Genomic DNA, 25,752 nt, shown 5'->3' with positions numbered 1-25,752 from the left:
TAATTTTCCAGGAAGTTTCACATCAGCACACACTCTTCTGGAGAGTGAAAATCTCATTCTGGGAACATAAAGGTAAATTACCAGGAAAAGTCAACCACAAAGGGACTAGGGCATCCAAGAACAGATGCTTTGATTGAGAGTGTGATGAAATCAAATAAGCATGACTACAAGCAAACATTTAACAAGGAAGTGTACAGCTAGTGCAAGTTATTGTGTGAGTGCAGTGTAAGAATATCTAATTTTCAGCCCAGGAGTAAATTTGTGAACTAATACATCTATTAGGGATGTTGTACATTTGTCCAAAAGAATGGAAAAAGCACAAAAACTCCCACTTACACAAAAATGCAAAATGGAGAGTTCTGAAATCTTACACATTATTTTGTTATTGCCCTAAACTGTACTTAATTATGCACAAAACAACAAAATTCCACAAAAAAGTTCTTTCTATTGGCAGATAAGTTATGCATCTTTTTGTTATTATTATTGTTATTACTGTTGTTATTATTGTTGGCAGTGGCTGTAGTTGTATAAAGTTGTCAATAAGGATAACTGTTATACAGCAGATGCTATTAATGTCACACTCTCAAATTTTTCTGAGCCTAAAAATTTGTGAACACCTAGAATGTATACTCGTGAGCTGCCAGTGATTAGTTATGCAAGGAGTTCTTCAGTAGCTCTGCCAGTCTCCTTCCACAACTATTATTAATGAATAACACATTCCTAATCTAGTAAATCCTTGTTTTTTGAGCTTGGGCTTGCATTTCTCATTTTGTTGGGTTGACTGTACATCACTCACCACTGTGTCCAAAGAATTGAAGTTCTTGGTGGTGCCTTGACTGAAACTACCAGCTTTCAGTGCCTCCTATGTTTTTCCCTGATTTAGACTGTTGAATCTAATTCCATTCTGTGGCCTCGGTCATCATTCTGCCCTCCTTGCCACAAATTTTGGTATGTGAACATTTTTTGGTGCTGAAAGAGAGAAGCAGAGAGACAGTGATAGTGAAAGAGAGGAGACAGTGGCATTAGAAGTGAAAGAGAGTGGCGGTGGGAGAAAGAAAGACGCAATGAAAGAGAAAGAAACAGATGAAGACAACAGCAGTGGGAGCCATAGAGAGAGATGGTACTGATGGTCAGTGAGAGATGGAAGCAGTAAAAGAGAAAGAGAGATAGATGGAAGCAGTGAGAGAGGAAAAAGAGTGCAGATTGCAGATGGTGGAAATGAAAAATACTGACGAGCAGAGACCATAGGTAGGTTTGGGGGGAGGGGGGGTCAAGACACCAGTGAACTTTAACACAGAGATGTAGAACAGGGTGCATTTTAAACTCGTGGATATAGAGGATGGAATAAATTAGACTCCTCCCCTCCTCCCGACCCCCAAAGATATCATGGCTGAAGTATGGTGGAGACAGTGGAATGAGAAAGAAATACAACAGGAGACAGTGTAAGTGAGAGAGTAGATAGTGGCAGTGGAATGCATTGTAAATCAATGAAAGAAAAGGGAACAGTGGAAGAGTGACATATATGAACAGTGGCAATGAAAAGGAGATTATGAGTATGCACGCTTAACTACAAAGAGAGACTAGTTAAAAGGATTTAGAACGTACTGTGTTCAAAGCATCTGAATATGTTCACATGTCAAAATTTTTGGTGAGAAAAGGTGGAATGCAGACTGAGGCAACTGGTTCCCCACTTTTCTGTCTGAGTCTTTTGAAGAGGAACACATTTGCCTCATCGTATTCCAATAGGAACATTTTTCTACTGGGTCTCAACATTATACTCAATTTATATCTGTAACTTATATTAACATTTTGAGGATTTTAGGTTTTTTGAATATATTTCACTAAATATGTAGTCAGCAGAATGAAATTTTCACTATACAGTGGAGTGTGCATTGATATGAAACTTCCTGGCAGATCCAACCTGTGTGCCGGACCGAGACTCGAACTCGGGATCTTTGCCTTTCACGGTAAAGTGCTCTACCGACTGGGCTACCCAAGCACGACTCACGCCCCGTCCTCACAGGAGACGAGGTACTGGCGGAGTTAAAGCTGTGAGGATGGGGCGTGAGTCATGCTTGGGTAGCTCAGTCGGTAGAGCACTTGCCCATGAAAGGCAAAGGTCCTGAGTTCGAGTCTCGGTCCGGCACACAATTTTGATCTGCCAGGAAGTTGAAGTTTCATGTAGTCAGTAGTCTTACAAGGTTAAGATACTGTTCTGCAGTAAAGCAGTGCAACATCCGACTGTCACACTGTGAACATTATTTCACACATTAGGAGATACATAAATGGTATTGATGTAACAATAATGTGAAAACAAAATAGCATTAAATATGAGATCTTTCATTATAAAAGATAATTTATTGTTTAATCTCCAATTCCAAATATAACATCATTTCAGAAATAATAGTGTACATTGATTGAGGTATGTTTCATGCATGTTAGCACACTAAAAATTAAACAAACAGTTATTTTTATGATACTGCTTGCTAAAATTTCCATTTTTGTGCTGCAAAAAAATACCTATTTGTATGCTTGTTAGTGGAGATAATTTAGATTTTTTGCAAAGAATTAATTTTATTCAATAGCAATTTCATTTAGAAGAACGTATTTAGTCATGTTTTTGTGAAAATAGATAATTATTAAATGTCTAGCTTCCTTTCCTAGTCATAATGCACTAATAATTGATCATCACAAAAATATGAATTATATATACTATAGTCTCATTATAGGGCTTATTACATTATTTCAGATATTGGTATTTTGCACTGTTTTGTATTTGGTTTGAAATCCTTCAATTTAATCTATAAAAATATTATCTGGTGAATGCTTCTCTCATACTAATGTTATCATTAAGATTAATTTATTTTACAACACATTTCAAACACAATTTTTTAAATAGGTGATAATTACAAGAATGAGAAAGGACTCTCTGCCATTCAGAAATTACAGGTACTTTCAGAAGACAGTTTTAACACTGAAAACAACAGAATATAAAGCTCATGAACATAATCTTATGAATTTCATTTAATGTAGTTAAAAAGTGTCATTCAAGAGTCAAACTTTGAAAATACCTGACTTTGGAGATTTAGAAGAACAATTTCATGGAATGTTTTTAAGCTGTGTAGTACTACACTAAAACGAAGAAATTCTGTATAAAATCCTACAAACTGCCTGAACAGCATTAATGAATTTAATTATTTGTTTCAGAAATGGCCAAGCTCTTGTGAATTTTTATGTTTCCGTAATCATATGTTGTATTGAACTGAAGCTCCCTCTTCTTTAGTAAAATAAACCAGGAAATATCAAGTAAAGATGTTTTTAGACATAAGCATCTATGTGTCTTCATTGTAGCAGCAACATTTAATATAAGATATACACCTTTAGAGTCAGATGACAGTGCACTAGATCATACATATCTCAAGCTAGGTACAGTACAATTTCCTTTACTACTTACTGTAGTGAGGTTCTAGCTGCAAGATTGCATCTAACTCAAATATAATAGCTTTTAAATTCTGCCACTTCACTCCATGATCATACATGTGTGCCAAGAGTATTGACGGCACATTTTTTTGACTGAAAAGTCTTATACATTTTTCGGATAATGGACCTTCACATTATTGTCTTGTTCATTCATTATTATGTAAGACAATTCATCATTATTTTCCTCACCCTCATACTAAGTAATTTGTACTATCAACAACATTTAACTCTTCAGAGTGTCTTTCACAAGGTGTCCTTAGGTTCATGTGAACTATGTATTAATTTCTGCAGACTTCTTATTAAATGTTTTTACTAGGGATTCTTTTTTCACTGGACTATCAGCTTCCATCCCGCATAAACCTTTCTTTATGGGATCTTCTTCATTTTTGTCTTCTGGTTTTGCTTCTCTCAGCCAAAATGTCTCCATCTTCCCTTTACCCTACAAAAAATAAAGGAAGTGTTTATTAGTTTTGGCCGTTTCTTGACAACAATATAACAGAAAATCATATAATATTACATGAAATGTAGCTGAAACATTTGTGAATAATTGGTGCTATAAGTTCACACACACACACACACACACACACACACACACACACAGAGAGTAACCAAGATAAAGAGGCAGTAGTGTTACATCTCAAGGGTGAACTTGAAACATTTAGCTTTGGTCAGGAGCAGGTAGAGGGACTATAGCTCAAGCATAGAAGAGTAATTGGCCATGCCCTTCAGAGAGATGTAGTTACAGGACAGTTCATAATTGCATGGACCCTTCAATGTATACAGAAACTTCCAAAAAAGACAGTGACTGTGCACAGTAGGCCTGAAAGAAAGCATAAGGCTATAAATAGAGAGATGCTAAAGGAAACTGTTGTTGTGCTGGTAATCTAGCTCATTGTTTCTTCTTTGTCATCACTGTCTATGAGGTGAGGACTGTCTTGGACTGGTAATTCCTAGTTTGTGTGTGTACCATGTAATACATTCTCTGTTAATACAAGCAGAATGAACAATGTAATTGTAATTTATCGTTACCATCACATACCTCACTCTGTGTATGAGTTATGGGCCCAGATGGGTAAATCCATGTGGCAAGCTACGTATGTAGACAAATAATTGAACCTGCATTTTAGGTTATGTGACCACATTGTGAGTGATACTTGTTTCGATTTGTGTTTAGTCAAAGTCTTTGGCATTTGAACTCATGGTTTTCAAAAGAAATCAGTAACATGGTTTAGTGCTTGTGAATTTGGGTTTCCAAAAATGTCTTCCAATGTAAGTTTGACTCTAGTGGTAGACAAACTGAAAAACAAGAATGATTACAGCATGTGGAAGTTTGGAATGAAATTAATTCTGATGCACAAAAAATTATTGGGCTAGGCCATAGGTGGTGCGTACTGCTATGAATGCAGAGAAGGATTTAGATGAAGCTTCCTGGTAGGTTAAAACTTAAGGAAGGTAGGAGATGTACTGGTGGCAGTAAAGCTGTTGGGATGGGTCGTGCTTTGGTAGCTCAGTTAATAGAACACTTCCCGTGAAAGGCAAAGGTCACAAGTTTGAGTTTCGGTCCAGCACACAATTTTAATCTGCCAAGATATTTCATATCAGCATACATTCCACTGCAGAGTGAAAATTTCATTCATGGTTATAGATGCCTTGGATATGGATAAATCTCTGTATGTACATGAGGAAAACACAACAAAGGTAATAGAATCTTGGAATATCCTGGAAAACCATCTTGCTGGTAAGATTAAAATGAAGTGGATGAAACTCTGGGATGTCTTTTGATAATATATTATCCAAATTTGAAGGAAATGTTCAGAGTTATATTATTCATATTCTGTTTGTAGCCAAAAAATTTGCAGAGCATGGACAAGCCATCAGATGATGGGCTGATTGCGCTCATTATGCATAGAAATATACCAAATGTTTGTCTGGTTTGTAATGTTATGTGCGCCTCACTGCTTTTTTTTTTTAACTAATTTGTGCCTGATTTTACTCTGAGAAGCTCATTAATGTATGTAAATACCATAAATGTTAATGTGATTCAAAAACTACTTGAAGTGAAGTGAAGCACAGCTGGACAGCAAGAAACTCTTTAGTGAGCAATCCCCGCAATGATAGTAGTTGTGAATCTTTGAGTATGGACTAAAAAAAATAAAAATAAAAAAATAAAATAAATAAAAAATAAAAAAATTGATTTATTAAAAAAAAAGAGGACTGTTGATCTGTATCTTGCGGAAAGAGGACGTGTTGTTAGGCCGTCGGTCAGAACATATTGTTACATGTAATAAAAATTGCTATTGTAGTGATGAAACTGAGTAAAGTATGTGTAAGAGTTGCCACACATTTATGTATACAAATTTTCTGGAAGTGAAGAGTAGAAATATCTTGTTTTTGGAAAAGGAGGTGAACTTCATTGTCATCGCCGGCTATCAATCGACAGAATTGAAAGTGTACAAAGTTCACTAAAATACAGGAAAGGAAATGCATTCTCTATAGTTTTCATTCAATAAGTAGCAACCTCTCATAATTTCTTAATTACAGTAACTGGCTTATGTCGTTGTGCAATAGTATGGCGCTGAACTCCACTGACCAATTTTGATGTAGCAGAATGTGTAGTTTGAAGGAAGTTTGTGTGCCAAGCAATCTCCTTTTCTCATGACCAGCAGATTGCTGTTTGATCTTATTTACTTATAACAGTGGTCCCTTAGATATGAAAAGCTACAAAAACTTGGGCTCAAAGCTATCTGTAATATGGTCAAGTAACTAACAGAGTCGTATTTTAAACCTTAAACAATAACTTCCTCCAAATTATAATACGCCACCAACTGGTGCAGAAGCTGATCATTCAAGGAGGTAGCAACCAAAATCCAGGTACCAGTTATGATTTAAAGTAAAAATCTCAATCAAAAATCAAGCTCTCTCTCTTTCCAAACATATATATAAATATTCATGTTATTAAGATAAAAGTCATTTTATAGGTCTACAGGAAGAGTATAGTGTCCAATGCAACAGACGAAAATTTCACATCAGAAATCAACAAAGCAAAGCTACTAAATGGAAGTGTTGAAGAATACTTCAAGTTGGGCAGAGATGGAAGTGGTAGAGCATTATTCACAGTGCATTGTAAGAAATCACATCAGCTTTTCTCCAAAGACAAGCAAGAAGAGACGAAAATAAAATGTTCCAATTGTTAGAAGTATAGTCACTTCAAGTCCAGCTGTCCCCAGAAGCAAGAAATGTTGAAGAAATAGTTCAAGGGAGCATACAAGACATTGTTTTGTGCACTTGGGATGTCGAATTTCAACTAGAATGAATGGATCATTGATTCTGGATCTTCACACATGACTTCAAGCAAGGAATGGCTTTATGATTTTGTATCAGAAAACTACAAACAGAAAATTTTGATGTTTGTTCATAATGTTGAACCAGTAAGTAAAGGGAAAGGAGATTTTATTGTGAATTCACCAGGTATATTTTCCATGAGGAATGTTATTCTTGTCCCTGGCTTAGCTGCTAACTTTTTGTCAGTTTCTGATCTGGATGAAAAAGATGTAAATGTTGTTTCTGGCAAAGATGTATGTAAGATTCTCAAAAGTGGTGACTACCTAATTCTTGGTCAGAATGAAATGGCATTTATAAACTAAAAAAGTTGAAGCTATGTTGTGAGATGAGCTACTCTCACTGTTAAAAAAATTTGTAATATGGAAGACGTACGGCAATACAGATGTGGTCATGTTAGGGTTGACACTGTACTTAAGTAATATTTACAAAGAGTTGGCATATGGTTGAAGTGTGATCTGAACCTGTTGACAAGTGTAAATTGTGTGTGCATGGTAAGATGTCAAAATTCCTATTTCCTAAGACTGGAGGGCAATGTACAACAGAGTTGTTTGTTCTTGTGCTTATTGATTTATGTGGTCCCATGTAGTAAATGTCACATGGTGTGGCAAAGTTCAGTGGGACCTTCTGTTATTTTCTAGAGAGTAAAGATCAAACATTTGAATTTTTCTGTTTGTGTAAAACTTGGGAAGAAATTAGCATTGGTGCAAAAATCAAAGCAGTTAGATCAGATGATGGCAGTGAATTTGTGAACTACATGTTTGGTTCATTTTGAAGAGAGAATTGAATAGAGCATTGGATTAGTCTGTCCTATAGTCCAAACAAGATGTTGCAGGGAGATAACTAACAGGTCAATCTGTGAGATGGCATGGTGCATTTTATTTGAATCTTGTCTACCTAAGCAGCATTGGACAGAGATATGCAATACAGCTGTTTTCATAATGAACCACGTTCTTCACAGAGCATTTAATGGTAAGACTCCAGAGGAGTTATGGCAGGAAAAATTACCGTGTATGAACAGTTATAGGTATTAGGTTTTTGAGCCCTTCCCCATTACCAGATCAAAATAGAAGAATGTGAAGTGTCAAAGCTAAAAGTCCTGTTTTTGTAGGTTATGATGAAATTACCAGAGGTTACAGACTATTTGATCCACAGAACCCAAGAAAATTCTGAAAGAGAGGAGTGACATTTTTCTGGGGATTGAGTGTGTGACTGACAGCACCAGGACACCAGCTGTAAAGAGTGAAGATCTCTGCATGTTCTGACCAGATGGTGAGAGACAGAGGAAGTAGCTCAAGTCAGCTGTGCTGGGAGTGACAGAACCAACATGAATGAAGAACCACACTACATCGCAGATACTCAGTCAGTAGTAGACAGAGAAGAGACGGAGATGTGGCCAACAGATCCTCCAGGAGAGGCCCAGTCAGTCGGAAGAACATACTATGTACTCAAACCTATGGAGTACCCAGATTATGTCACCTATTTGATAAGTGATTATTCCAGTTTGGGAGAAGTTCCTGTAAACTTGGAGAATTCCATGACAGAACAGTGGTGTTTGGGAGCCTGTGGACCCTACAAAGAGTATAAGTATTGTAGGTAAGAAGTGTGAATTTAAGCTGAAAAGGAATGCAGATGGTACAGCACTCTGCCATGCTAAACTTCTTGCTAAGCGATTTACACAAAAGTTTGGTGTAGACTATTAAGAAACCTTTTCACCTGTTGTGAGATGTAGTACTCATGGAGCTCTCATTAGTTTACCTGTAAATCTTGATCTTAAGATTTATTCATGATATTAAGACTGCTTTTCTGTATGGGGACTTGTGGGAAACTATTCTCATGAAGCAAACACATGGTTTATATCATAAGTGAATGAAGGTGAAGTTTATAATGTATCTAAAACCATTTATGATTTAAAACAGTCGGCTAGACAGTGGAATGAAAAGGCAAAAAATGTGCTTTAAGACCTAGATTACATTACAAACACTGTTGAAGATTATGTATTTATTGAAACATCAGCAAAAATCTTGCAATTGTTACTTTTTATGTAGATGATTTTTATGTCTTTTGTAATGGAAATGTGCCAATGGCTTTGTTGCAGTGGTAACACTGGTTCCCATCAGAATGCTGAAGTTAGACTCTTTCGAGCTTGGCTGGCACTTGGGTGGGTGACTGTCCAGTCTGCTGAGTGCTGGTGGCAAGCAGGGTGCACTCAGACCTAGTGAGGCCAGTTGAGGAGCTACTTGATCGGTAAGTAGTGGCTCCGGCTACGAAAAATGACAATAACCAGGAGAGTGGAGTGCTGATCACATGACCCTCCATATCCACATCAAGTTAAAGCTGTGGGCTGAGGATGACATGGCAGTCAGTCAGTGCCATTGGGCCTTCAAGGTCTGTTCAGATGGAGTTCAGTTTTAGTAATGACAATGTAATAGAATACAACTTGTATTAGGGATTATCTGAGTGTTTTGAAGTTAAAGATATAGGGAAAGCAAATTCCTGTCTAAGTATCTGTATAACTAGAAACTGGGAGGAAGGTAGAGTGGCAGCTGCACTGAGAAATGTGTGAGCTGCAGTTCCACCAGCACATACTAGTGGTGCCTGGCATCTACTGGCATGCCCATGAATTTACCAAATTTTGGCCACAGCGAGATGCACATTGGTGTGTAAAAGGCAAAGCAGAGTTCAGTGCAAGCTGAGCAGTGGGCCAGTGTAGATGTGTCTCCAGGTGTATGATTATGCTTGCAGCAGGCCACATGAGTTGAGATTCATGTGAGTTCCCCAAAACATGTATAGGTTTATTTAGACAGTGCCATCCATTTGTCCCTCTTGTTACATCGCGACTAAGAAGTACACAGTGCCTCATGGGGTCAGAAGATGGTTATGTGTTTCATCTGCTCTCACATCCACTGTTTTTTCTGTGGTTATGTGATCAGACAACATGCTCAATGACTGAGGACTTAACACTCTCCAGAAAAGTTTCTAGCACATCTATTGTGCAACACCTATTGCTGCAATCACCCGACTGCAAGAGGACAGACTCTCGTCATTACAAAACTTTTTTAATTGATTGTGTATTCCTTTGCCACAAATTAATGTACCATTGAGTGCACATATTCTCAGTCATTTACTGTCACAACATACTGCACTCTGAACACAGTGGGTGGGTGTGACAATAAAACCAACCATTGCACCACTAATTTGTAAGCAGTGAACCTTACATTTTTCCATCTCATGGTGACCCTGATGTGATTTTACATTAAACACATAGTGACGAACTCTTATCAGCTCATGTGAAGCAGAATCATGAGTGGAGTGATGCTGATGTCATGTGCAAACATTACTTTGTTGATGGATGAACAAATCTGTGCTTGCTTTTAGTCATGCATGAAAAAAATTGACCTTCAAACATTTTTTTTTTTTTTTTAATATTGTTTTGTGTGTCTTCTTGTGCTGAATAGTTTTTATTGTGTGCTTTCCACTTGTGCTAGAATTTTACTTTAAAGGAAGATGGCAACTTTAGAGGAATTGCAAAGGACTATAGAAGGTCTACTATCATGCAACCAGAGACTTGAGAGCTAATTACGGGCACCTCCTGCATGCACGGACTTCTTACTCCTGGAGGCAGCTCAGGAAAATTTCAGTGTGCAAAGCCCCATTGTACTATGCCTCCTACTGGTGCTGGAGTAGTGGCAAGCACTAGAGGAGTGCTGGTCTGGCTGCCTCCCTTTTGGCCCTGGGAACCATTCATGTGGTTCTGCCAAGTGGAGGCCACTTCCTGAGCAATAATGTAACTTGCGACTCTGCCAGATTCAGGCATGTCATGAGCTACCTCAACTAGAACTATGTCACCAAAGTTCAGGAAATAGTTACCATCCCACTGACACATTACTCATATACACGGCTAAAGGAAGAACTGGTCCATTAGCTTTCATCACCTTAGGAACAACAAATACACCAGTTGCTGTGCCAACAGGAATGCAGCAACAGGAGGCTATCTCAATGCCAGAACCATCTATATAGCACAGCATAGTCTGACATGGTTTCAGACTCACTGTTGCATGCTATTTGGATGTGCAGCCTTCCATCACCAGTGCAAGCAGTTATAGCGGTACAGACTGACATGCAGGTGGATGCCATTGCTAACTTGGTTGATCGGGTGCACAATGTTCATAAAATAAATGGGCGCCTGTCCACGCTCCTGCTCCACTGTGGGGTACGATATAGAAATGTAGACATGATATATGAATTGGAGTGGCAATCATTAAAACAAAGGTGTTTTTCATTTCGACGAGATCTTCTCATGAAATTTCAATCACCATGATTGTATGATTTCAATCACCAGTTTTCTCCTCCGATTGAGAAAACATTTTGTTGGCACCCACCTACATAGGGAGAAATAATCATCACTATAAAGTAAGAGAAATCAGGGCTTGCACAGAAAAATTTAAGTGCTCGTTTTTCCCTAGTGGAACAGTAGAGAGACAGCATTAAGGTGGTTCATTGAACCCTCTGCCAGGCACTTTATTGTGAATAACAGAGTAATCATGTAGATGTAGTGTGGCGAGTCTCAGACCTCAGCAGGGGTGGGGCGGGGGGGGGGGGGGGGGGGGGGGCGACGAGGGATAACCATGTGTGGCACAGTCCGTCTGAGCGGGAGTGACATAGGTAATTGGAGGAGAAGGTATGGTAGTGTGGTTGGTGCTCTACTTCATTGTGGGTGGTTTGCCAGTACTGCCAGAAGTCAAGGTGTGATTTATCGTCATCAATAAACAGGTAACTAACGTTACATCCCTTAACCTGTATACTAGCAAGATTTTTGGTGGTGGGGAAATGAGTGCCCTGAGGCTGGATAAAAGTCCATAGGTCGATTGAGTCCAGTGGAACATGGAGGTAGCAGGCAACGAACTGCCGATCCAGTTTCCAGACAACGCCGATGGCAGCACAAGTCAGATGGAGGGCATCGATGATGATGATGATGTTAGGCTTGTGGGGCGCTCAACTGCGCGGTTATCAGCACCCATACAAAGTCCCAATCTTCACACATTCCAATTTAGCCACTTTCACGAATGATGATGATGATGATGATGAAATGATGAGGACAACACAAACACCCAGTCCCCAGGTACAGAAAATCCCCAACCCGGTCGGGAATCGACCCGGGACCCCGTGATCCAGAGGCAGCAACACCAGCCACTAGACAACGAGCTGCGAACATGGGCATCGAAGTCTACTGGGTGGTAAAATGTACAGAGCGGGGTATTCGATTAGCCGATTGCATCAAGGCGCTGATTTATGGTGAATTTTTCAACCACACATGGTACCATGTTGCCCAAACGTTAGAGGGAAAGAAAGGCTGGTGGACATGACGCTAAATTGTGGGCCACCATCTCAACGGAAATCTGAGTTCGACGTTGTTGTGGGATATGCGACGGAGTGGTGGGATGAAGAAACCTTAGGTTTGAGGGAGACGTGTGCTCATTAAGTGAGCGTGGGCGTAACTGAGTCGACGATGAAGTCAGAAATGTGCGCCAGACGGGGCGTGATGTGACACTGGCGGGGATATGGACGTGGGCATAAGAAAGCCAGCAAGCTGCGCAAAAGGGAAGCGCCACCTTACCACTACTAATGCATGACGACGATGTACAAAGACGCCACTTGGAGTCGAACGTTGGCAAGGTCAAGACCTCCCGCTCCCAGGAAGAGGATGATCACTTCGCAACAGACCTTAAAGATCGAGCCGGCCTAATAAAATATCCGAAAGCAGCCTGGAGGTGTGCATCCAATGGTTAATGATAATGGGAATAACTGTGCAATGTGGATCATCAAAAAAATGGTTCAAATGGCTCAGAGCACTATGGGACTCAACTGCTGTGGTCATCAGTCCCCTAGAACTTAGAACTACTTAAACCTAACTAATCTAAGGACATCACACACATCCATGCCCGAGGCAGGATTCAAACCTGCGACCGCAGCAGTCGCACGGTTCCGGACGGCGCACCTAGAACCGCGAGACCACCGCGGCCGGCGGATCATCTTGGACGTCCCATATTGATTGAGGTATTCATCGTGTTGTAAAAAATCGAGTCGTCAGAGAAGATCTTATTTCAGTGCCGTACGGGTAAGCTGGAAGTTAGACCGCAAAATTGATAGCGGCGGAGCGGAGCATTGTGGAGGTGAAAATGATACCAGGGTATCTAAGGCTCTGCACACATGGGAGAGGTGCTAAGTCGTCGCGCGAGAGGTCGCGTCCAATGGGCGTCGCCGAGGATTTCGCGACATTCATGGTACCGCCCACTGCAGTTTCGCACGTTGAGATGAATTTGAGTACCATATGTGTTTCGGTCCACGAGTAGACTAAGAGGAGGAGTTTGTCCACATATCTACGACAACGAAAATTGTGCTGTCGCAACGTGAGACCAAAAAGGTGAGTCGTCAGGCTCCCGATGAGTGGCTCCAGGGTTAAGGCAGAGAGTAGTGTCGAAAGTGGGCAACCTTGCCTTAAGCAGCGGTGTATGGTCATTGGTCCTGCCATAAAGTCATCGACCTAAATCAGGGATTCGGCGTGGCCACACAGGCGCCAGATATTGGCAATGAAGGGGGGTGGAAAACACATTCGTGCCATGACAGAATAGAAAACGATGTCGCACCTTGTCGAATGCGCTGTCAGACCCACTGGCAAAAACCGTGGTGCGGAATCTGAATGCTGCTGTCAGTGCGATTAAATCGCGACATTCCCCTGCGGCTCTTTCTGTATTAAATGGCCCATCCGGAGGCAACGCGTTACCAGAGCCGCGCAAAAACTTTATAATCTGCGTTAAGCAAAGCCAGGCGACGTTGATGTGCGGCCATCGCTCCCGTCGTCGGTTTGTGGACGGGTCTACTAATTCCCCTTACAGTAATCCGTTGTAAACAGTTCATGAAACATGAGAAACAGATGAGATAACCAACGATGGGATAGCATTCTATGAGTCGGAGGCTGAAATTTCAGAATTTTGAACGTAATAGGAAAGCCAGAAATTCTAAAAAGCGAAATGAAAATGCTCAATCTAGATACAGTGACGGCCAGTGAACTGAAATGGAAAGAAGATCAGGATTTCTGGTCAGACGAATATAGAGTTATATCAACAGCAGGCGAAAATGGTATCATGGGTGATGGATTCGTTATGAATAGGAAGGGAGGACTGAGGGTGAGCTACTGTAAACAGTTCACTCATAAGGTTGTGTTTATTAGATTTCAGGTATACATGCGATCGTCACAAGCAGAACATGAAAGATACAGAAAGTATGTGAGGATATCAAACGAGTAATTTAGTACGCCAAGGGAAATGAAGATCTTATTAGATCTTAGAGGATTTCAGTGCGGTTGCAGGGAAAGAAATAGAAAAAAATGGTTATGGGAGAATGTGTCTTGGCAGCAGGAGCGACATATGAGAAAGACTAATTGAGTACACCCATAAATTTTAGACGGTAAAAACAAAAATTCTGTTAAACAATCACAAGTGGAAGAGGTATACATGGAAAAGACCCAGAGGCACGGGAAGATTCAGCTGGGTTACATCGTCGTGAGACAGAGATTTCGAAATTAGATATTGAAATGTAACGCATACCGAGGAGCAGATATAGACTCAGACCATAATTTAGTAATGATGAAGAACAGACTGAAGTTACTGGGGAATGACGAGACGTGTTTGAAGTTCGCTAAGGATGAGGCTACTGCGATAAACAATACCAGAGTAAGCAGTTCAGTCGAAGGGGAGTCGACACCTCCAAAAAGTGCAATAACAGATGTTGGACCGTCAAACGTAGGTACAAGGAAGGTAATTGAGAAGAAGCCGCGCGTGGTAGCTGCGCGGTCGATGGCGCCTTGCCACGGTTCGCGCGGCTCCCCCCGTCGGAGGTTGGAGTTCTCCCTCGGAGATATGTGTGTGTGTGTGTGTGTGTGTTGTCATTAATTTAAGTTGGATTAAGTAGTGTGTAAGCCTAGGGACCGATGACCTCTGCATTTTGGACCCATGAGAAGAAACCTTGGGTAAGACAAGAAACACTTCGACTGATCGACGAAAGAAGGAAGTACAAAAATTTTCAGGTAAATTCAGGAGTACAGCAATATTAAATCCCCTAGGAATGAAATAAATTGGAAATGCAGATCAGCCAAAGTGAAATGGTTGCAGGAAAAGTGTGAAGAAATCGAGAAAGAAGTAATAGTCGAGGACTGAATAAGCATATAGAAAAATCAAAACACCCTTCTGTGAAATCAAAAACAAACGTGGTAATATTAAGAGTGCAGTAGGAGTTCCTATGTTAAATGCAGAAGAGACGGCGAATGCAAAGATAGTGTACATTAAAGGCCTCTAAGACGGGAAGGAATTGCCTGATGACGTGACAGAAGGAAAAACAGAAGTCGACAGAGAAGAGAGATGGGATACAGTATTTGAATCAGAATTTAAGAGCTTTGGAAGACTTGAGATCAAATAGGTCAGAAGGCTTGGGTAACATTTTATCCGAATTACTAAAATCTTCGAGGGAAGTCGCAACAAAACGACTATTCAGACTGGTGATATACTGTATAAGACTTATGGAGCAACATCATCCACAAAATTCCGAAGACTGCAACAGCTGACAAGTGTGAGAAATATCGGACAGTGAAGTAAACAGCTGACGCATCCAAGTTGCTGACAATAACAATAGGGAAAGACGGGTGATTTACTATCTGCACAAGAACCAAAAGGCAAAAAATAAGTGTGGAAGACCAAGAACGTAAAAGTGATGTAAGAGAGGGATGTAGCCTTTCACCCTACTGTTCAATCCACACATCGCGGGAGCAATGGCGGAAATAAAAGAAAGGTTCAAGAGTGGGATTAAAATTAATGGTGAAAGAATATCAGTGATAAGATTCGCTGATGACATTACTATCCTCAATGAAAAAGAAAAATAGTAACAGGATCTCTTGAGTGTAGTATGTATAGAATTTGGGTTGAGAATAAACTGAAAAAGCCGGCCTTTGTGGCCGAGCGGTTCTAGGCGCTTCAGTCCGGAACCGCGCGACAGCTACGGTCGCAGGTTCGAATCCTGCCTCGGGCATGGATGTGTGTGATGTCCTTAGGTTGGTTAGGTTTAATTAGTTCTAAGTTCTAGGGGACTGATGGCCTCAGATGTTAAGTCCCATAGTACTCAGAGCCATTCAGAAATCTGAATAGCGACAAGCTTAACATAAAAACTGATGATCACGAAGCAGAAAAAGTTAAGGAATTCTGCTACCTTGGGAGCAAAATATTTTATGGCGGGCGATGTAAGGACACAAAAAGCAGACGAACATTGGCGAAGAGGGCTTACCTGGGAAAGAGAAGTTTACTGTTATCAGACATAGTAAGAAATTTCTGAGAATGCATTTCTGGAGCGCAGCATTATGTAGCAGTGAATCACGGACAATGGGAAAACCGAACACGGAAAAATCGAAGCATTTGAGATGTGATGCTACAGAAGAATGTTGAAAATTAGGTGGACTGATAAGCTAAGGAATGAGGAGGCTATTCGCATAACCGGCGACGAAATGTGTGGAAAACACTGACAAGAAGAAGGGACAAGACGATAGGGTATCAGTTAAGACATCAGGGTATAACTACCGTGGTCTTAGCTAGCAGGAGCTATAGATGATAAAAACTGTAGAGGAAGACAGAGAATTGAATACATTCAACAAATAATTGAGGAGGTTGAGTGAAAGTGTTAGTGTGAGATGAAAATGTTGGTACAGGAGAGGAATTCGTGGCGGGGCGCACCAGTGAGAGGACTAATATAACCACCTTTTCCATCAAGCATTACTACAAGAAGTGCAGGAAGAGAGTCAGTGAGGTTCTGGAAGGTACAAATGGGGATGTGGAGCCGTGTTGATTCCAGTTGAGGATTCATGGCGCTAACAGCCCGATGGAGGTGGGCCCACAGATTCTAGATTGGGTTTAAATGCGGAGAGTTTTGTGTCCAGAGGACTACGGTCAACTCATCGTGGTGTTCTTCGAATCACCCACCTGCACTGCGGGCTATGTGACGCGTTGCGTAGTCTTGCTGGCGGATGGTATCGTGGCGAGGAAAAACTAACTGCATGTAGAGTTGCACATGGTGCCCAGGTGTAGGTGCATACTTGTGTTGATGCATTGTGTCTTCTGGAATGACGAGGTCAGCCAGGGAATGCCCTTCTGCCTGGATCCCTACAACAATTGTTGCAGGGCGCTTGCTTTCAGACGTTTCACAACGTTTATACCAATGGCCATCTGTCCGATGGACGTCCTGTTGCCATATTGCATTGCAAATTGCACCACTCATCTCCGATTAACAGCTGCCAGAAAAGGTTCACGAAGCAAGTGCCTGCTACGCAGGCCCATACGCAGCAGTATTCGGTTAACGATCGTTTAGGAGACGCTGATGGTAGCCCCTTGGTTAATCTGAGCGGTCAAATGCTCAACAGTTGCACGTCTGTTCGCCTACATACATCTCCGCAGCCGTCGTTCACCTCGTCATCTATGATACGTGGTGCACAACAGTTGCTTCGGCGCTGGTTTTGGACAGCGCCATTTTGCCATCCACAGTATACTTTAACCACGCCAGCGCGTGAACAGTTTACAAATGATTCCACTCGAGCCGCTAAAGCCCATGACCATCAGAGAAATCGCTCCTTTCCGCGTTACGACAAAGACTCCGCTGTTTTCCTCGTCCTCTCGACACGCTTTTTATACCCTCTACTGGTATCGCTGCCACCTGCCGTTTGTGACTGGTTACTGCACGTTGACGCCTAACATAAATGGAAATGAGCGTTTGGCGTCATTGGCCGGGAGGCCCCTTACGGGGCAGGTCCGGCCGCCTTGGTGCAGGTCTTATTGCATTCGACGCCACATTTAGCGACGTGCGCGCCAGATAAGGATGAAATGATGATGAAGACAACACAACTGCCCCTGAGCGGAGAAAATCCCCGACCCAGCCGGGAATCGAACCCGGGCCCCTTAGGACGGTAGTCCGTCAAGTTGACCATTCAGCTATCGGGGCGGACAGGCCTTACATAGAGCGGTGGTCACGCTAATGTGACTGTACCGGGTATAAATGCATGTGTGTGTCTCTGTGGGGGCCAGACTGCTCATTATTCGACCTAATTCTGTTGTCAGCCATGAAGCAGGACATTTGCTGAGTTGATCGTTATTTTTGTCATAAACTGCGGTGGACCTACATACGACTTGTATTTCCAATCATTACTAATTTTGTGCCACATAATGTCTCAGTTGTTCACTTTTAGGGCGTAATGACTTCCACATTTTAGGTTTCTCACACTAATTTTCCCCGTTTGCTTGTTAATGAGAATTACGATGCCAGTGTCATTAAAATTAAATAATCATCTCAGATTCACAGAAGAACTGCTGTTTTTCACTAAGTATGCATTTTACTTATATTTGGTTTATAACGTAGAAGGACTGAAGAACTAGAGCTGTGAAATAGCACATGCAGTTTAATTATACTGTAATATTAGTACTGGACTTAGTTGAACTCACCTTAACTACAATGCAGCCTCGGCATTCGAAGTGGTATACTGGTTCTTGCAACAGCTTGCGAGTTCTGCATGAAACGTGAACTTCTCCGGGCTGAAAAAAAAGAATTAAAAATAATGAAGTAATTACGTCCACAGCTCGTGGTCGTGCGGTAGCGTTCCCGCTTCCCGCGCCCGGGTTCTCGGGTTCGATTCCCGGCGGGGTCAGGGATTTTCTCTGCCTCGTGATGACTGGGTGTTGTGTGATGTCCTTAGGTTAGTTAGGTTTAAGTAGTTCTAGGGGACTGATGACCATAGATGTTAAGTCCCATAGTACTCAGAGCCATTTGAACCATTTTGAAGTAATTACGTCAATGGTGATGTATTAAGGTGGTCTATAGTAACACTTCCACATCCAGTTATATAGGTGTAGTGATGGAACAAATGCGGTTAATACACATAAAATGCTCTAAATGTACATGAAAACAATTACTAAAAGTTTCCCCACGAACTTACAAAATAAACTGTACACACAAAATGGCTTTAACATGCAGTTAAAATCTTGATTGCTACCTTTCGGCCTTTTAAATAATAATGCAACATTATACGCAGTATGTGTTGAACAAGAAAGACTGAAACACAATAAAATTATACCCCAGTCAAACTGAAGAGGAGTCTTTTCTCTTTTTTTGTCATCAGTCATCTGACTGATTTGGTGGGGCCCGCTAACCTTTTCACTTCACAGTTGCACTTGACCCTACCCTACGTCCTCAATTAATTGCAGACTGTATTCCAATCTCTCTTCCTCCACAGTTTTCACTCTCTACAGCTCGCATTGTACTGATACCACAGAAGATATTCCTTGACGTCTTAATAGACGTCCTATCATCCTGTCCCTTCTTTCTCTCAGCGTTTTTCACATAAACTATGTGATCAAAAGTATCTGGACACCCCCGTAACACACGTTTTTCATATTAGGCGCATTGTGCTGGCATCTACTGCCAAGTACTCCATATCAGCAACCTCAGTAGTCATTAGACATCGTGAGAGAGCAGAATTGGGCGCTCCACGGAGCCCACGGTCTTCGAATATGGTCAGTTGATTGGGTGTCACTTGAGTCACATGTCTGTACGCGAGATTTCCACACTCCTAAACAACCCAAGGTCCACTGTTTCCGGTGTGATAGTGAAGTGGAAACGTGAAGGGACGCATAGAGCACAAAAGCGTACTGGCCGACCTCTTCTGTTGATTGACAGAGACCATCGACAGTTGAAAAGGGTCGAAATGTGTAATAGGCAGAAATCTATCCAGATCATCACACAGGAATTACAAACTCCATCAGGATCCACTGCAAGTATTATGACAGTTAGGCGGGAGGTGAGAAAACGTGGATTTCATGGTCGAGCGGCTGCTCATAAGCCACACATCACGCCGGTAAATGCCAAACGACGCCTCGCTTGGTGTAAGGAGCGTAAACATTGGACGATTGAACAGTGGAAAAACGTTGTGTGGAGCGGCGAATCACGGTACACAGTGTTGCGATCAGATGGCAGGGTGTGGGTATGTCGAATGCCCGGTGAACGTCATCTGCCAGCGTGTGTAGTGCCAATAGTAAAATTGGGAGGCGGTGGTGTTATGGAGTGGTCGTTTTTTTTTTTCACAGAAGGGACTTGAACCCCACGTTGTTTTGCGTGGCATAGTCCTACATTGATGTTTTAGGCACCTTCTTGCCTCCCACTGTTGAAGAGCAATTCGGGGATGGCGATTGCATCTTTCAACGCTATTGAGTACCTGTTCATAATGCAAGGCCTTGGCGGAGTGGTTACACGACAATAACGTCCCTGTAATGGGCTGGCCTGCACAGAGTCCTGACCTGAATCCTATAGAATGCATTTGGGATGAAACTTCCTGACAGATTAAAACTGTGTGCCGGACCGGGCTCGAAATCGGGACCTTTGCCTTTCGCGGGCAAGTGCTCTAACAACTGAGCTACCCAAGCACGACTCACGCCCCGTCCTCACAGCCTTACTTCTGCCAGTATCTCGTCTCCTATCCTATCTAATCAGCGCACACTCCGCTGCAGAGTGAAAATCTCATTCTGCATTTGGGATGTTTTGGAACGCCGACTTCATGCCAGGCCTCACCGACCGACATCGATACCTCTCCTCAGTGCAACACTCTGTGAAGAATAGACTGCCATTCCCCAAGAAACCTTCCAGCACCTGATTGAACGTATGTCTGCGAGAGTGGAAGCTGGCATCAAGGCTAAGGGTGGACCAATACCATATTGAATTCCAGCATTAACGATGGAGGGCGCCACAAACTTGTAAGTCATTTTCAGTCAGGGGTCCGGATACTTTTGATCACATTGTGTAGTTTGGACTTACGGTTTGTAATATACAGCTAGCTATTAATTACAAGTAAGGTTATGTACAGTTACTATCGTCTTGCTGATAAGTTTCTTACTTGGTAGTGTAACTTCTGGTATATCCCACACCTGCGGAGAACCTCCACACTCCTTACCTTATCAGTCCATCTTATTTTCAACATTCTTCTGTAACACCATAACTCAAATGCCTGCATTCTCTTCTATTCCGGTTTCCCCGCACTCCATGTTTCACTGCCATACATACTGTACTTCAAACGTACATTCTCGGAAACTACTTCTTAAAATTAAGGCCTATGTTTGATAGCAACAGATTTCTCTTGACCAGGAATTCCCTTTTTGCCAGAGCTAGTCTGCATTTTACGTCCTCATTACTCCGTCCATCATGGGTTATTTTGCTGCCTAGGCAGCAGAGTTCCCTAACTTCGTCTGCTTCGTGATCACCAGTTTTGGCGTTAGGTTCTTTGCTGTCCTCGTTTCTGGTACTTCTCATTATTTTCGCCTTTCTTCGGCTTATTCTCAGTGCATATTCTGCGCTCATTAGACTGTTCATTCCATTCAACAGATCCTGTAATTCTTATTCGCTTTCAATGAGGATAGCAATGTCATCAGCGAATTTTCTTTTATTTCCATCATTGATTACTCAATGTGTAGACTGAACAGTAAGGGTGAAAGATACTCCCTGCCTTACACCAGTTTTAATTGGAGCACTTCGTTCTTGGTCCTCCACTCTTATTGTTTCCCTCTTGGTTCTTGTGCAGAATGTAAATTACCCGTCTTTCCATATTATTCTTGTCAGCAACTTGGATGCATGAGCTGTTAAGCTCACTGTGTGGTAACTGTCGCACTTGTCGGCTCTTGCAATCTTCGGAATTGTATGGGTGATGTTGCTCCAAAAGTCTGATGGTATATCGCCAGTCTCACACATTTTACACGCCAGCGTAATTGGTCGTATCCTTGTATCTGCTATCTTTTCAGTATTTAATGCAGAAATTCCCACTGCACTTTTAATATTACCACCTTTGCATTTAATTTCACCGAAGGTTGTTTTGACATTTCTATATGCTAAGTCAGTCTCCTGACGATTATTTCTTTCTCGGTTTCTTCACATTTTTCCTGCAGCCATTTCATCTTCGCTGTCCTCCACTTCCTTTTTATTTCATTCCTAAGGGATTTAATGCTGCTGTATTCATGAATTGCCTTGAATATTTTTGCACTTTCTTCTTTCGTCATTCATTTGAAATATTTCTGTTGTTACCCAAGATTTCTTCGCAGTTAACTTCCTTGTACCTATGTTTGACTGTCCAACGTTTTATTGCTCTTTTTAGAAGTGTCAACTGAATTACTTGCCCTGGTATTGCTTATCGCAGTAGACTAATGCTTAGCGAACTTCAAACGTGTCTCATCATTCCCGCTCCGGCTGGCTTCGGTAGTTGTCGGTCCGGGATACCGGAGTTCCCTGTTTGACACCGACACACTAAATGACGTTAGGCTCATAACCAGAAATAAGGAAGTAATTGTTAGAGACGTACAGGCAGACCACAGGAAATTTACCCGAACTACTGTACGGTGAATGATGGACAGAACATGTGTCTGCAGGCATTCAGAACAGGGTCTTATTCAACCTCGAGTGAGTAGTCGATAATTCTATAATTCTGTGTGACCATAGCACGGGACAACTGCCATTTCATGTTCATGGGCGGAATTTATGTCTTCGTCCTCAGTGTTGACTACACTCTGAACACTGCAGTGGGGGTGGAAGTGTCTGTGAGAATGGTTCCACGCCTTCTGCTCTATGGGTTGAAGGGCGTGCAGATGTCGTTGCTTGTGTGATCAGGGACAGAACTGACTTTCCTATCAGAATAACATAGATTCTATACCTGTATCAGACTAAAAGTGGATGACAAACATGGGAAAGGGCAAAAGTCTTGGCTGGTCGTTACCTGAGCTCAATTATAGCCACGTCAGCAACGTCTGTGTAATTTAGAACCGAATCTGTTCGTTACGTTTCCCGTTAACCTGCAGTACTGAGTTCGTCTTGCAGATTTATAATAGCCTAATCCCTCTGCTGCTCATTCTCGCTACTAGACTCAGAAGGATATGATGAACAGAAATTACAGCAACTACGTTAGTGGTCGTAATTGTGGTCCTCACAGTCATGTGACAATGGCGACCAAAACAGAAGGCATGACCAAATTCGTTTCGTGATCGGCGGTTGCTGTGTCAGTTATTTCGTAAACTACTGTCTGTCACTGACTGTTGTGCTGTTGCACACTGGACCGGGTGTAGCCGCGCCTATTTACGCTGTCCGGTATCGGCCGCTATCCGCTCGGCCGCACTTTACCGCGCCGCGAGTCACGCCGCCAGCCACGCCGCCGTGTTTCCTTCAGCCGCCACCGCGGGCGGCATGAGGGTTCTGCCACGAACGCTTACGACGCTGCCAACGATATGCAAGCATCCCCTCTCTGGAGTTCGAGCAGCGGGTCTACTTAAGTTAACACAGAGCCCCATTTTGTTAGTTTGCCATTTCATTACATTTACAGACTTTCATGGCGGTCGGGACTCGTCATCCACAGAGCAATCATAGTATTCGAGACTGACTGAAATGTAATTCTTTGTATCTGTGTACATATTTCAACATTCAAACTGACGCTGCAACTAAGGCCAATAAAGGTATGTATTACGTTCAGTATTTGATGTCAGATGTAAACTAAATAAATATCTGAATTCTCTGTCCAAGAACTGCACCTGTCCCTCGCACCGTTATCCACTAAAAATCAACAAAGTGTGCACAGGAAGTTCCAATAGACTGCAGGCTAGGGGTCCACACCACAAAAGAGCACACATCACAAAATTTAAAACACAAGGATGTCTTTGTTGTAATGCTGTAGTGCGGGCCCCCTTATGATAGTAAAAGTCGTAGACGTAACTAATTTTTTTACAGTTTTCAGTGTACAGTTGGTTTGAATTAAGCCATCATTCAACTCTCAAACCCTGCTCTGCGTCACGTCATCAAATTCCCATTTCCGCCCTATCAATCGCATGCACTTCAGTTGGCAACAGTGCTGAGACTCTTAAAAGAATTAATATTAAAAAGAAACCATCACAGCTGTAGTGGTACACATTTATTAAGTCATGGCTTGTTTCGTTCGAAAGATCATCGTCAGGTTACGCTTCGAACAGTCATCATAAAAGATACGTACGGAGCTGTGCCGTATCATGTGTTAAGAGGTCGGGCTATCTTACGTAACGTTAAATTCAATTTGTGGAACATGATGATCGTACACCGTCCAGTCACATTAGTGTGACCACCTGTCAAAAGTCTGAATAAAAAGCTTTTGCACCGCGGACCGCTGCGAGGCATGCGGGAAGAGAGTTAGTGAGGTTCTGGGCGCTACCGACGGGGATCTGGAGCCACGCAAACTTCAGTGTTGTGGCCAGCTCCGCTAGGTTCCTCGGTTGGGGCTCCATGACACGAACTGGTCGATTGGAGGATCCCACAGATTCTCGATTGGTTTTAAATCCGGGGTCTTTTGTGGTCAAGGGAGTGCCGTAAACTAATCCCGGTGCTCTTCTAACAGTGCACATACACTGCGAGCTGTGTGACGCGTTGCATTGCTCTGCTGGATGATGCCATGGTGCCGAAGAAAAACAAACTGTATATAGTGGTGGACATGGTCACGAACGATAGACACATACTTGTGTTGATCCATTGTGACTTCCGGAATAATGAGATCACTCAGGTAATGCCCTCCGGCATGGACCCTTCTGACGATTGTTGCGGTATGTTTGCTTTCAGACGTTTCAAGCTGATCGCGCCGACGATCATCTGTGTGATGTGGCATCAAAGGTTAACCATCTGGAAAATTTGGAAATTTTGTGATAAGTTCTGTGGGACCAGACTGCCGAGGTCATCGGTCGGTAGGCTTACACACATGTAATCTAACTTAAACTAACTCACGCTAAGGACAACACACACACCCATGCCCAAGGGAGGACTCGAACCACTGACGGGGGGAGCCGTACGTACCGTGGCAATGCACCTTAGACAGCACGGCTACCCCGCACGGCTTAATCATCTGCAAAGACCACCTGTCGCCACTCAGTGAACGTCCAGCTGCGACACTGGCGTGCAAATTCCAGCCTTAGTCGGCGATGAACAGCAGTCAGCGCCTGTTGCGGAGGCCTATACACAGCAAGGTTCGCTGAACGGTCGTTTAAGAGACACACTGTTGGTAGCCGCTCAGTTCATATGGACAGTTAGTTGCTCAACAGTTGCTCAACAGTTGCACGTTTGTTCGACCGTGCACATCTGCTTAGCCGTCGTTTGCCCCTGTCATTTATGACTCATGGTGCACCACTGTTGCCTCGGTGCCGGTTTTGGATAGCGCCATTTTGCCATGCACGGTATACTTTAACCTCGGCGGCACACGAACAGTTTACAAACTTATCCGTTTGGGAAAGGTTTCCACCTTTTGCCCGAAAGCCAGAGATCATGCCATTTTGGACGTCGGGTAAATCGCTCAGTTTCCGCGTTACTACAACGACTGTACTGCTGTTCTGCCCCCCTCCCCCCCCCCCCCCCCCCCCCGACACGCTTTACATACTGATAGTGCTGCCACCAGTCAGCTGTGAATCGTTATTGCGCGTTGACGTCGAACATAGGGGGTGGTCATTAGAGTGCTGGATCGTGCGTAAACACTCCGTCAACCGCCTGACCAAAGAAAGGCGAACAGTGACTTACGGAACTTGGAGTGCTGTGTACGCTATCCTGAATGTAATGTACGCAGCACGCCTAATTGCATACAGTCACTGCTCGCCTTGCTTCTGCCAGGTGGTGGACGGAGTGTTTACGTTGTCACATCTTAACCAGGATCCAGATCCAAATGCAGGGTCGTCAATGAAGTACAACACGTAGCACTGAAAGCACGTTTGTTACAAACGAGGAGGAGGGGGAGATTAATGTTTAATGTCCCGTGGACATCGCCGGCCGTTGTGGCCGAGCGGTTCTAGGCACTTCAGTCGGGAACCGCGTGACTGC

The 25,752-nt window shown here is 42.5% G+C and overlaps 1 protein-coding gene across 1 annotated transcript in view; it reads right to left on the bottom strand.

The window, feature by feature from the left end:
* Window positions 1-2,414: 2,414 nt before the first annotated feature.
* LOC124795193 (soluble guanylate cyclase 89Db-like) overlaps window positions 2,415-25,752 on the bottom strand; it is a 440,530-nt gene continuing 417,192 nt past the window's right edge. Inside the window, exons 12-13 of the mRNA XM_047259097.1 lie at window positions 18,351-18,440; window positions 2,415-3,919 (exon numbers count right to left, since the gene is read on the bottom strand). Coding sequence (XP_047115053.1) covers window positions 3,752-3,919; window positions 18,351-18,440 — 258 coding nt within the window. The 3' untranslated portion in view covers window positions 2,415-3,751. The remainder of the gene's footprint in view (window positions 3,920-18,350; window positions 18,441-25,752) is intronic.

This window comes from Schistocerca piceifrons, chromosome 4 (assembly GCF_021461385.2).
Source record: "Schistocerca piceifrons isolate TAMUIC-IGC-003096 chromosome 4, iqSchPice1.1, whole genome shotgun sequence".
Lineage (NCBI taxonomy): Eukaryota > Metazoa > Arthropoda > Insecta > Orthoptera > Acrididae > Schistocerca > Schistocerca piceifrons.
The sequence above is the reverse complement of the archived record's forward strand: the minus strand, read 5'-3'. Positions and strand labels throughout refer to the sequence as shown.